At 46.6% G+C, this 12,213-nt stretch overlaps 1 protein-coding gene across 1 annotated transcript in view; it reads left to right on the top strand.

Annotated features, from left to right (window-relative positions):
- Positions 1 to 5,906: 5,906 nt before the first annotated feature.
- Positions 5,907 to 12,213, top strand: part of LOC142440179 (fatty acid hydroxylase domain-containing protein 2-like) — a 50,609-nt gene continuing 44,302 nt past the window's right edge. The window contains exons 1-2 of the mRNA XM_075542717.1: positions 5,907 to 5,972; positions 6,240 to 6,435. Of these exons, the coding sequence (XP_075398832.1) occupies positions 5,907 to 5,972; positions 6,240 to 6,435 (262 nt within the window). The remainder of the gene's footprint in view (positions 5,973 to 6,239; positions 6,436 to 12,213) is intronic.

Below are 12,213 nucleotides of genomic sequence, written 5' to 3'. Positions count from 1 at the left end.
CATCCCACCCTATACCCCCACACACCCCACCCTACACCCCCACACACCCCACCCTACACCCCCACACACCCCACCCTATACCCCCACACACCCCACCCTATACCCCCACACACCCCACCCTATACCGCCACACACCCCACCCTACACCCCCACACACCCCACCCTACACCCCCACAACCCCCACCATATACCCCCCACACCCCACCCTATACCCCCACACACCCAACCTATACCCCCACACACCCCACCCTATACCCCACACACCCCACCCTATACCCCCACACACCCCACCCTATACCTCCACACACCCCACCCTATACCCCCCCACACCCCACCCTATACCCCCACACACCCCACCCTATAGCCCCACACACCCCACCCTATACCTCCACAAGCCCAGCCTATACCTCCACACACTCCACCCTATAGCCCCACACACCCCACCATATACCTCCACACACCCCACCCTACACCCACACACACCCCACCATATACCCTCACACACCACACCCTATACCTCCACACACCCAGCCTACCACAAGCCTGCTATTTGGTATAAAACTTGTTCAAATGTATCTTTACATTTTACTACAGAATGCATGCAGCACACTTTTTCCTTGTTATAGTTACTTTTAACGTGTGTTATCCCTGCTTCTCCTATATAATGAGGAACTCATCTCTGGTTCAAGGATATTATCAACAGATCGGCAAACTTCCTTTAAATACAGACCAAGGGTAAAATAAACATTTTATTATTCTTTGGGTCATTTGATTGCAATTAGAAAAACTTTCTGATAGCTGATGACTTTGGGTTTCTAAGACTCATTCAGAATTTTCAGAATTCCTTTAATAAAATATGTGAAGTGATAACAAATCTAGTTTATTTTTAGTATTGTTCTATTTTCCCTCTCCCTTAGAGTTGACACAAAGTCACAGTGTTTCAAAATTTACCAGTACAAAGCGGAGACCTTTAATATTCCAAAGCTGAGAGACCCATAGAGACATCCTAGAATTTTATGATATGTGGATTATGTGCCAATACAACTGTTTATAATAAAATAAATAAATTTCATCCTAAAAAAATCCTAATGTAAGAGCAGAGGATGTACACTGGTGCAGATAGGAGCTAGAGGCACAGGGAATCCAGGGCAGATGATCCCTTCAAGACCAATGGTGTGAGGGGCGATACTGGGAGGGTAGAGGGTGAGTGGGTTAGAAAGAGGAAACCGATTACAAGGATCTACTTGTGACCTCCTCCCTGGGGGACGAACAACAGAAAAGGGGGTGAAGGGAGACACCCGACAGGGCAAGATATGACAAAATAATAATTTATAAATTATCAAGGGCTCATGAGGGAGGGGGAAGTGGGGAGGGAGGGGGAAAAAGAGGACTTGATGCAAAGGGCTTAAGTGGAGAACAAATGCTTTGAAAATGATTAGGGCAAAGAATGCACAGCTGTGCTTTATACAATTGATGTATGTATATGTATGGATTGTGATACGAGTTGTATGAGTCCCTAATAAAGTGTTTAAAAAAAACCAACATCCTAACCAATCTTTTTCTCTAATTTCCCAGAAAGGCATTAAGTAACGGAATCAAGGTCACCCATCACCCAGCGATAGGACCAAGATTTGAGTCTGGATTCTAGTCCAGTATGGAACTATATGGTCAGCCATTCATATTCGTTTATGGTCCCTTAACTACAGTCCAGTGCCTACACTGGAGACACACTGCAGTGTTAGACTGGGTTGACCAGAGAAACAAATCCAGGGACATTCATATATGTATAGGAAAGAGCTTTATATGGCAGAACAATTGTATAATGAGAAAACATCCCAGCCGGGTCCAGATCAAGTCCGTAAGTCTGACACTAGTCCTTAAGTCCAATACTAAACATAAATTCCTACTCAGATTCACGCAGCACATGCAATGATGCAAAATTCAGGAAGATCACAGGCCAGTGGGTGCAGTCTTGTGGATCCAGTGGCAGTGGAAGCATCTCCAAGGCTCTTGCAGGTCTCTGAGGGGCTTGTCAACAGGAAGGTGAAGCAGAGAGCATGGGGCCTGCCTCTAGAGCAGTGGTTCTCAACCTTCCTAATGCCGCCATGATGTGGTGACTCCCAACCAGAAATTATTTTCGTTGCTACTTCATAACTGTAATTTTGCTGCTGTTATGAATCATCATGTAAACATCTGATATGCAGGATGTATTTTCATTGTTACAAATTGAACAATTAAAGCATAGTGATGAATCACAAAAACAATATGTAACTATATATTGTGAAATATTTATTTCTAATGACAAATAAATGAAATGTTGTCTTGAAGCCTGGTGTAGCATGGGTAACAGTCTTCACGCCGGGTTCTCGTATGTACGCATATCTGCATGTGGGCAGAGACCTCGGAGAGAAGAGCAGTGTCTCAGTTCCTAAGACCATCAGAAATATGTTTTTCCAGTGGTCTTAGGTGACCCTTGTGAAAGGGTCATTTGACTCCCAAAGGGGTCGCAACCCACAGGTTGAGAACCGCTACTCTAGGGAGAAAGCAAACATGTTCCCAGAATCCTCATGAGAAGGCCAAGCCCACTAGGAGACAACCTCATCAGGCTGTGACCTGATTGACAGGTTAGACTCCACCCCAGACTTATTTATCAAGTTGACATGAAACTATGCAACTACTGCAACTGGTGAATGAAACACAAAGATGGTCTCTGGTCTTGTGGAGCTTAATATTTGTGGCAAAGGCTGACAATAAACCAAGTAGGCAAACATTCAAATAAGAAATAGAGGGAAGGGTAGGGGAAAGGTGGGGAGGGGAGGAAAGGGGAACCAATTGCCATGATCAACACAAAACCACACATACCCCCTCCAGGGGAATGAACAACAGAAACCATGGGGGAAGGGAGACAGCAGTTGGTGTAAGATATGAAAATAATAATAATTTGTAATCTATCACGGGGTCATATGGGGAGGGAGAGAGAAGCTGATACCAAAGGCTCAATAGAAAACAAACGTCTCGAAAAGAATGATGGATGGCAACCTAAATACAAATATGCTTGATACAATCGATGTATGGGTTGCTATAAGAGTTGTAAGGGCCCCCAGTAAAATGATCTTTTAATGAAAAAGAAATAGAGACATAATAAGAAACTATGATAGCAATCATAAAGGAAACTATTGTGGCAACATGACAGAAAATAACTAGTTTGGGAGAAGCTAGGGAGAAAAATTACTTAGATTGGGGTAGGGACTCGGAAGGTCTGTCCGAGGACGTGCTCTGTAGGCAGAGATAAGGGCAAAAAGAACTCCACCAGAGAGAGAGAAACAAGGTCCCGGGGACTTGAGGAGAGTACATTCCAGAGAAAAGGGAATGTTTCATGTCATAAGTAGTGAATGGAGGTGGGGATGGCTGCAGGGAGGTGGGCCAAGAGTGCAGTCCCTGGAGGTGAGGCTGAAGAGACAAGCAGAGGTCACGTGAGGCACAGCCTGGATGGGGGGGTGGGGGGCATTAGGACCATAGTCCACACTGAATGGCCCACCTGTAAAAGCAGGTGTATTTTTGTTCCGTCTGTTCCCAGCAGCCACCATAAAATAGACTGCACTCTATTCTGAGAGCAGTGAGAAAGCCAGGAGCTTTCACTCCGTGCAGTTGATGCTTTTAAAGATGACGTGGTTTGCTGTGAATACAGATGAGGGAGAAACAAACCTGCTGTAGTGAAGTTGGTGCCAACTCCTGGTGCCCCTTCACGACAGAGTAGGACTGCTCGCAGGGTTGCCGGGCTGTAATCGGTGCAGAAGCAGCTGCATCTCCTTTCTCCCACAGAACAATCACTACCAGCCTTCGGGTTAGCAGCCTGACCCTTACTTAACCAATGCCTCCCAGAGCTCCTTAGCCTAAGAGAAAGGCAGAGACACTTTTGTTGAAAATGTTTTACCTATACCAAATTTGCCAATAAATAAAGCTAGCTTTCTCAGGGCACAGTGAAAAATTTGCCAGAGGAAAGATTTGGTGCACAATTTAGATAATTTTAGTAGGTACTATTGGCTGAGAAAAAGCCTGAGGGAAATAGTACTTTCCTAAAGAGAGGAAAGAATGCTAGCCCTACTTCCTTTCAATTATTGTTATTGAGAAACTAATCAACCTGCAAATTTAGTCTTCAAAAAGGAAAGTGGATCTGTGTCTATACAGAACTAGCTAGATGGCAATAGAGGCCAGTGGAAAGTGAGCTGATAAACACATTAATACAGATGAGTAAACTTGCTCTTTGGGACTCTGGTCAGTTCTGAAGTGCTACTCTCTCTCTTCGTGTGTGTGATTGATTGTGTGTGTGTGTGTGTGTGTGTCTCCCCCATGTCAAAAAAAAAGGATTTTGAAAAATATGACCACCATTGAGAATCTTTCTTTGAACTTCTTTAACATTCTAGAAGCATGAGACAAACAAAACACCCTCACTTCCATCAAGCTGCTTCTGACTCATAGCGACCCCACTGGATAGGGTAGAACTGCCCCTGTGGGCTTTCGACACTTTAAGAATTTCCTCTTAATATTCAAACCTTACAACTCAGAGGGGCCCCACAAATCCACCAATTCGCTCCCTCGTTTCACTGTGGAGAAACTCCAGAGCTGTGGACATTCTTGAGCTGATGGTAACAACTCAGAACTCAGCTTCCCCTTCTCCCAGGTCTTCCTTTAAAGGAGATCATTCCAAAGAGGGTCCATATTTAAGGTGACCAGATGTTAATACTGGTAAAGCAGGACACCAGCGGGACACCATTGATAAAACTCATATCCTGGTGAAATAGCCACATGGCAGCCGAAAATCGTATACCCTAGCTTGTCGTGCATTCTTTCCAAATATCAGGACTTTTTAAAAACGCTGCGGGATGCAGTAAAAATTGTTAAAAATCAGGACTGTACTGCCAAAAGCAGGACATCTGGTCACTTTATCCATGTTACAGAACTCCCAGAGAGGCCGAAATCTCTGAAGGATAAGATGGAAAGAAAGCTCAGGAAAACTAGAGAGGGCTTCTCATTTGTGAAAGTTCTTCTCTGTAAGACTTGCCAAACAGCCAGAGTACTCATGGAAGCCCTCTATATTATTCGTGCCAGACAACTACATAAAGCCCCGGTGTAAAAGTAGTGTAGAAAAATTGCCCGCTACTCTAAGGAGTGGTTGTTGTTGTTGTTGTTTAAGTTCAGAAGGAAAAGAGCTAGATGGAGAAATACAGGAATAAAAAAGCCACTGACATCTCGTCAGCTCTGACTCAGTGACCCTTCGGAGTAAAAGAGAACTTCTCCCTTGGGTTTCAGAAGCCGTCGGTCTTTACAAGAGCAGACAGCCTGGTCTTGCTGGTGGGACTGAATCACGGACCGTGTGGTTGGCAGCCCCGTGGTTACCCCACTCACCAACGGGGTCCACCACCAGTGTTCCATGGAGGCAGAAGAGTCAATGGGAAAAGGAAGTGAACGGGAAAATCCGTATGCCAGCAAAAATCAGCATCCACAAAGACATGGAGGTGGGGCTAATAGAGAGCCGATTTTCTGCCTATTGTAAGCAATCCCTGAATGCCTGTGTGGTTACAGGGACACTGGGCCATGATGTTATCTAGAAAGGATGGGGAGCCGGATTATGCGGGGCCTTGGAGGCTAGAGAATGAGGTTTGATCTGCGTTCAAAGCCAACATGCTCTGACAGAAAATAGACCAATAACTATTCGGCAGAATGAGGAAAAACGGTTGATATCTGTGAAAGAAGAGATGAGAAAAATGAACACGTTGCGCAAAATGAAATTAAGGAGGGAACGACCGTGGAAGGCTAAGTGAGCCGTTGCTTTGTCCTTGGTCCGTGTCCTGTGCTTGGTCCTTTGTGGGCGAAACGCAGTAGGACACATGTGCAGCGTGGGCACCATGCGGTCATTGGAAGGAATGTGGACCCTCGTGGAGGTTCCATCTGCCCAGGAGCACAAGTACACAGTGCGTGCTGTCCCTACAAGAGGAAGGGAAGGTATATAGGTGTGTGTACCCAGGGGGACTTCAGAAACTTGTGGGGAAACGCCATGGATTCTCATTCCAGCTTTCGGCCAACGTTTGGAAGCCCCTCACATGTTTGTACTTACAAAGGCAAAAGGACAGACGAGAGACTGGCCATCGGGGCCGTCTTCTTGAGGGCAAACGGAGGGGTCGGGAGGACCCTCTTGTATGTGACACTCTTGTATGCGGCCGAACGCGATGTGAACTCAGGGAGTGCGGTCCAGCAGCTCTGCGCTGTGTTTGTGTGAGCCCCAAACTTTCCCCTGCATCACGTGGCTGCGCCGAGCCAGTCGGCAGCTCGGAAACCCATCGCAGCGCCGGCCTCCCGCCCGCCCGCCCGCCCGCCCGGAGCGAGCCCCGACTCGGACCCTTGGGGAGCAGCGCAGCGCAACGGCCGCCTGCAGAGGTGAGCCGGAGCTTCTGGAGCTACTGGAGGGGCCCAAGCGCACATAAACAGGGACACTGTCACCTCCTCTTTTCCCTGTCCGCTCCCCTTTAAGTAAGGGGTGGGCCTGCATGTGGACAAAGTTCCCTGCTGACGTCCTCAACCTGTGCCTGGGTTTGCATCACCTGCAGCCTGTGGTCCTCTGGGCCGCCCGCTCGGTGCTGGGCACAGTAATTCGGCTCGTTCTGATGCCTCACGAAGGAGCCACTCCCAAGTCAGAACAGGAAAGTGGGCAAACAGACTGGAGGAGACTCTGCGCGGAGCGGCAGCTCTGTAATTAATTGCTGCTCCACCTTAATACCTGCCAGGGTCGCCTAGAAAGGACAGGGCAAATGACACTGGCGTCTTAAGACATAGCTCTTGAGATGAGCTGTGAGTGAAGTGGACAGCTAGGTCAGAACTGCTTTGATGTAAAAGGAGTGGTCGGAAGTTTGTGGGGAAATGGAACTGAAAGCTAATTGAATTATCTTTCCCAAAAGTATGAAGCCGCCTTGTAACTTACTGGGACTTAGTGTCAGGGGCTCTGCTTTTAGGTTGCCGGCCTGCTGAACCTGTGCAAGGGCTCCCACAAAGGTCACTGGGTAAGGGGCATGCTGTCAGCGGGGTAAATGGAGGTCAGTGGTGTTCGGCATGCACATTCAGGCCTTTGGGGTATATGGAACCCCAAGTCCAGACCCCGGTGGGTTGCTTGTTTCCCGTGCCAGTTCCACTGTGTTTCTCTGTGAGGATGTAGAGTTCCGCTGGCTAGATCAGAAATACATACAACCCAAGTTCATTGCCGCAGCCGGAGAAGTCCACAGGAGAAGGGGCAGGCTGGAATGCTGGACAGATTCTGAGCGCAAAAAGTAGGAAGAAAGCAAAGACAAAGAATGCTTTTGATTCATGTCTCCCTTCTTTCATTTACCCAGCAAATACTTAGGAGTGTATTGTGGGTCCCACAGGAACCAGCCTCTCAGCCTCCAGGGCCAGCAGACTCTGTGAAGGGCACAGTGCTTCTGGGAAGGGAGTGAGCAGAGTGCATTGCCAACGCTGTTCAAAGGGAAGAGCAGTTCTCTTCTCACAATGTAACCTTTTTGGTCACATAGATCAGCTTCTTCCACCATCATCAACCACTCTTTCTCTCCAGTGAGCCTTAGCGATGTCCAGCCCCCCCCCCCCCAGAGGAGTTGACCTGTGGCCAATCTTTGTGTTTGAGGTCAATCCCCTCACCCCTGGAGGCCAAGTGCTGGCTGTTTCCTGGGCTCCACACTGCAGAGCCTGAGAGAACAAGGGCTCTGGCCTTGGTATCTCAGCCCTGGTGCTACAGTCGTTACCAATTGGGGTGCGACTCGCAAGGTCAGCAGTTTGAAACCACCAGCTGCTTTGTGGGAGACTTTCGGCTCAGGGTAAACAGTTACAGTCATGGAAGGCCTGGGGGTAGTTCTGTGAGTCCGCATCACTGGGCAGTCTGAGTTTGCTTTCCTAGGGAAGTTACAAGGTTACCCGAAGCCAGGATGGGAAGACGGATGGCAGTGAGCGCACCTGTTTGTGCCCACCCTGCCACAACCCAATAATGGGACAAAAAGCTGCTCCTCCCTATGCCATCTCACCACTTATGAAATAGAATTTTCACAAGTCCATAAACACACATCACTCCAGGCCAAGAGTGAACAAATCTGGGTTATTCTGGAAACCTTACAGAGTTTGGGGCAAGTCAAGTATGCTAGCTCAGCCAACCACTTCTGCTACAAAATGGAGGGGCCAACCAGCTGACCTATAAGGCCTTCCTCCCCTGCATCCTCTTGAAATAAGGAATTTAATACAATTCCATAAAGTGTTCAGGAAGAAACAATATATGTGTACATAAAAAGGACTTCTGTTATGCCTGTAAAGTGGGAATGGAAACAGCCATTTAACCCTGCAGATTATCTCTGAACACTTAGAATCCAAGAGGAAAGAGGCAGGCAAATTAAACTTAGAAATAAGCTTTCTCTACTCCTTCTATCCCTGCCCCATTCCCCAGTCCTGTGTTCACATTTCCATGGTCATGAACATATCAGATGTAGCCTCAGCGTCATCTGCCTAGACAAGGGAGCCTTTAATAAAAAGTTCCTATAATCAGAATCATCTGTCTTTAATGGAGTCACACTCAAAGAAACATCTCCTTTGAATAATCTCACAGTATACATCAAATTTCCCATAAGGGAGAATTAGTTTGATATAAAGTATTAGAATCTTTCATTTTTAGTGTATTTCACATGCCTTCCTTTTCCCTGAATAGATTTGCGTTCACAAATAACTTTTCACATTCTCCTACATACCTTCTCGTTGGGAAATTAAAGCTATATTGCATTCTATAAAGCCCGGCAAAAAGCATGCTTTATTCATCTTGGTATTCCTGATGTCTAATATGTCAATGGGCACACAATGTTTCTTGAAGGAATTATGAATATTTCAGAGGAAGCATTTCTATGTTCCCTTTGCCATCTATATATTTTAAAAATCTAATCCTTTTTCCGTGCTGGCCGCTGACCAGTCTCTTTGCTATGTGACCCTTTACAATCCCTAACCGTACTGTTCTATCCTCACTGCCACCGAGTCAATTCTGACGCATCACGAGACTGTAGGACTGAGTACAATGGCACGGCCTCTGTGGGTTTCTGAGACTGGAACTCTTTCTGGGAATAGGAAGCCTTATCTTTCTCCCCAGGAAAGGCCCGCTGTTTCTAACTGCTCTGTGGCCAGCAGTCCAGCTCCTAATCCGCTAGCTGGTGGTTTCTAAATGCTGGCCTTGTGGTTTGCAGCCCAGCGAGGGACCCATTGTGCCACCGGGGCTTTCCAATCCCTACACTCAACCAATATCTGCTATCCATCCACATCAATGCATTCTCTTCATCTGAGTCTCATTAATGTAACGAGCCCTGGATTCCAGTTCTGCCACTGAAGAGCTGTGTAATCTGAAGCCAACTACCATTTCTCCACCTTCGTTTCTTCACATGGAAAATGGGAGATTCCAAATGGGTGAAGCTAAGACAACTTCCAGTTCCTAGACTGGAAGCTTAAAAAGGTAGAAAAATAAAACTAAAAAGAAGTAGGTCAAAAATGAAGCGTGATAATAATAATACAATCGTTGGAGCCCTTTCATATAGTAGATCTTTACTAAATGCTCTTATTGATTTTATTTGTCCAAATCTTCCACTTGACAAAGGATGACCTGTCTGCCCCCACATGTGAAGTCTCCCCAGAACCGTTCTGACCGACTATAATACACAGTTTGTTTGCAGGCAGGTAGAGAGGCACAGAGAGCAAGCTGCACTGGCATGAAAGATTTAGCAGAATGATTCAGTGTGTATTGTAGATAAATATCTCACGCGATGGCGTATCGGTGTATTGACTTAGGCAATAGAAGAATCAATAGCATGTCAGGAAGTGCATCACTGCAGCTGATGAAGTGAGCTGTCAGCAGATCTATGTTAGTACTCCTGTGGCCAAAGGGCTCTTCCCACAGCCAGAGGCTAAAGGCACAAAGGTTTACGTGGAGCTATGGGGGTCAAAGTTAAACTTACATAACCAGCCCCCAATCACTTCAGTGTTAGCAATATCCAGTTTGCTCAGCACAAAGTGGGCATCGGTGCCCCGCCCTGTGGGATGGACCACAGCAGCCTCAGGCCAAGGCCAAAACCTTTTTGCTATCTATTTATGTGTTAAACTCTGACTCCATCTCCTGAAGGTCTGAGGGAGCGCCTAATAAAATGATACTTGAAAACTGCTGACATGGTGTGTCTGTTTTGCTGTGGGTATTCTCAACGACAACAAAATAAATCCAACTTTTAAAAAGATAGACATACTACAACAGCCGCAAATAAACATGAGCAATGATCAGGCACTAAATACTTTTATATTGTTTGATGGGGGTGGGGAGGGTGAGCAGGAGAGAGACTAGCCAGGTGCTTCAGCTACGAAGGCTTTCATTTTTGAACCAGGTAACACTTAACTGAAAAAAGAGGAAGGCGGAGGAGAAAAGAAATAGGGCACTGCTTCTTAATCGTTCAAACACAAACTCACTGCCAGGGAGCCAATTCTGACTGCCCCAAGGCCTGACGGGACTGAGCAGAACTGTCCCTGTGGGTTTCTGAGATCTTAAATCTTTTGTTTGGGTTTTGTTTTCTGAGCTTCTGGAGACTGTAATCTTTCGTGAGTGGAAAGCCTCATCTTTCCCCTGCAGAGCACCCGCTGGTTTCCCACTGCTGGCTTTGTGATTGGCAGCCCAACCCAGAACCCACTGCACCGCCAGGGCCCTTGGTTATAAGTCAGAGCTACCTTTAATAATCTCATGAAGTTACAAGTCCCTCTGCCCTGGAAAATGAACACAGAGAAACTTTTCAACATTTTCAGGGGAGACAAAGACTTTTTGAAAACTCTTCAAGGACTGAAGCCAATCTGCTCTATGTTACCAGCTGCCATTGAGTTGATTCCCACTCATGAAAACCTTCTAGGACAGACGGACAGATGAGACCTACCCCACAAGATCGCCAAAGCTATAATCTTCACAGAGCAAACTGCCAAGGTGTCTTCTCCGAACACAGAGTGGCTAGAGCCCTGTTTCTCAACCTTCCTAATGCCCCGACCCTTTAATGCAGTTCCTCGTGTTTTGGTGACGCCCAACCATAAAATTATTTTCATTACTACTTCATAACGATAATTTTGCTGCTGCTATGAATCAGGTGACCCTTGTGAAAGGGTCGTTTGACCCCTGTAGGGGTCACGACCCACAGGTTGAGAACCGCGGGGTGGGACCTTCTAGTTGGTAGCTGAACATTCACTAGCACACAGCCAAGACTCCTTGATGTACAGTAAAAGGAGAGCAAAGTATTCTGGAAAGCTTCAGGAAAACATTCCCTACAGTTGGCTATTGAGTTCATTTAACCATTTTTAAAGCATTGCTGTCCTTTTCTGACTAGATACAATCGTGCTCATAACACAGAGCTGAGAAGGCGGAGAGAGCCTTTCCTCTACCTTGGTCCCCCACCTCGCATGGCACACGTCTGCTGGGACGGGTGAGAGTCCCTTTCAGAGGCATTCGAAACATTCTTGCACTGTTCTTTTACTAGGGATCATTCAGCGCATACATGAGCAACACACAGACTTGCACACCTGCATATGTTCCATTTAATCACCCTGGAGAGTACACACCAGCCCAAAACCCAAACTCACCGCCTATGAGTGATTCAGCTTACAGCGACCCTATCGGACAGAGAAGAATTTCCCCTATAGGTTTCTAAGGCAGTAAACCTGTACAGGAGCAGAAAGCTCTCTCTCTCTTTCTCTCTCTCTCCAGGAAAGCCTGGCTGTTTCTTTCCTTAACAAACCATTTTATTGGGGCCTCTTACAGCTCTTATGACAATCCATACATCCATTGTGTCAAGCACATTTGTACATGTTGCCATCATCCTTTTCAAAACATTTTCTTTCTACTTGAACCCTTAGTATCAGCTCATTTTCCCCCTCCCTCCCCCCCAACTCTCCCACCTGCATGAACCCTTGATAAATTATAAATTATTGTTATTTTCAGATTTTACACTGTCTACTTCACCCATGTTTCTGTTGGTCACCCCCCCCCCTGGGTCGGGGGTTATACATCAATCATTGCAATCAGTTTCCCCCTTGCTCTCTCAATCTTTCCCTTACCCTCATGGTATCGCTACTCCCATTGTTGTCCCTGAGGGATTTATCTGACCTGGATTCTGTGTGTCCACAGCT

This window comes from Tenrec ecaudatus, chromosome 2 (assembly GCF_050624435.1).
Source record: "Tenrec ecaudatus isolate mTenEca1 chromosome 2, mTenEca1.hap1, whole genome shotgun sequence".
Taxonomy (NCBI): Eukaryota; Metazoa; Chordata; class Mammalia; order Afrosoricida; family Tenrecidae; genus Tenrec; species Tenrec ecaudatus.
This window is presented reverse-complemented; position numbering and strand designations above follow the sequence as displayed.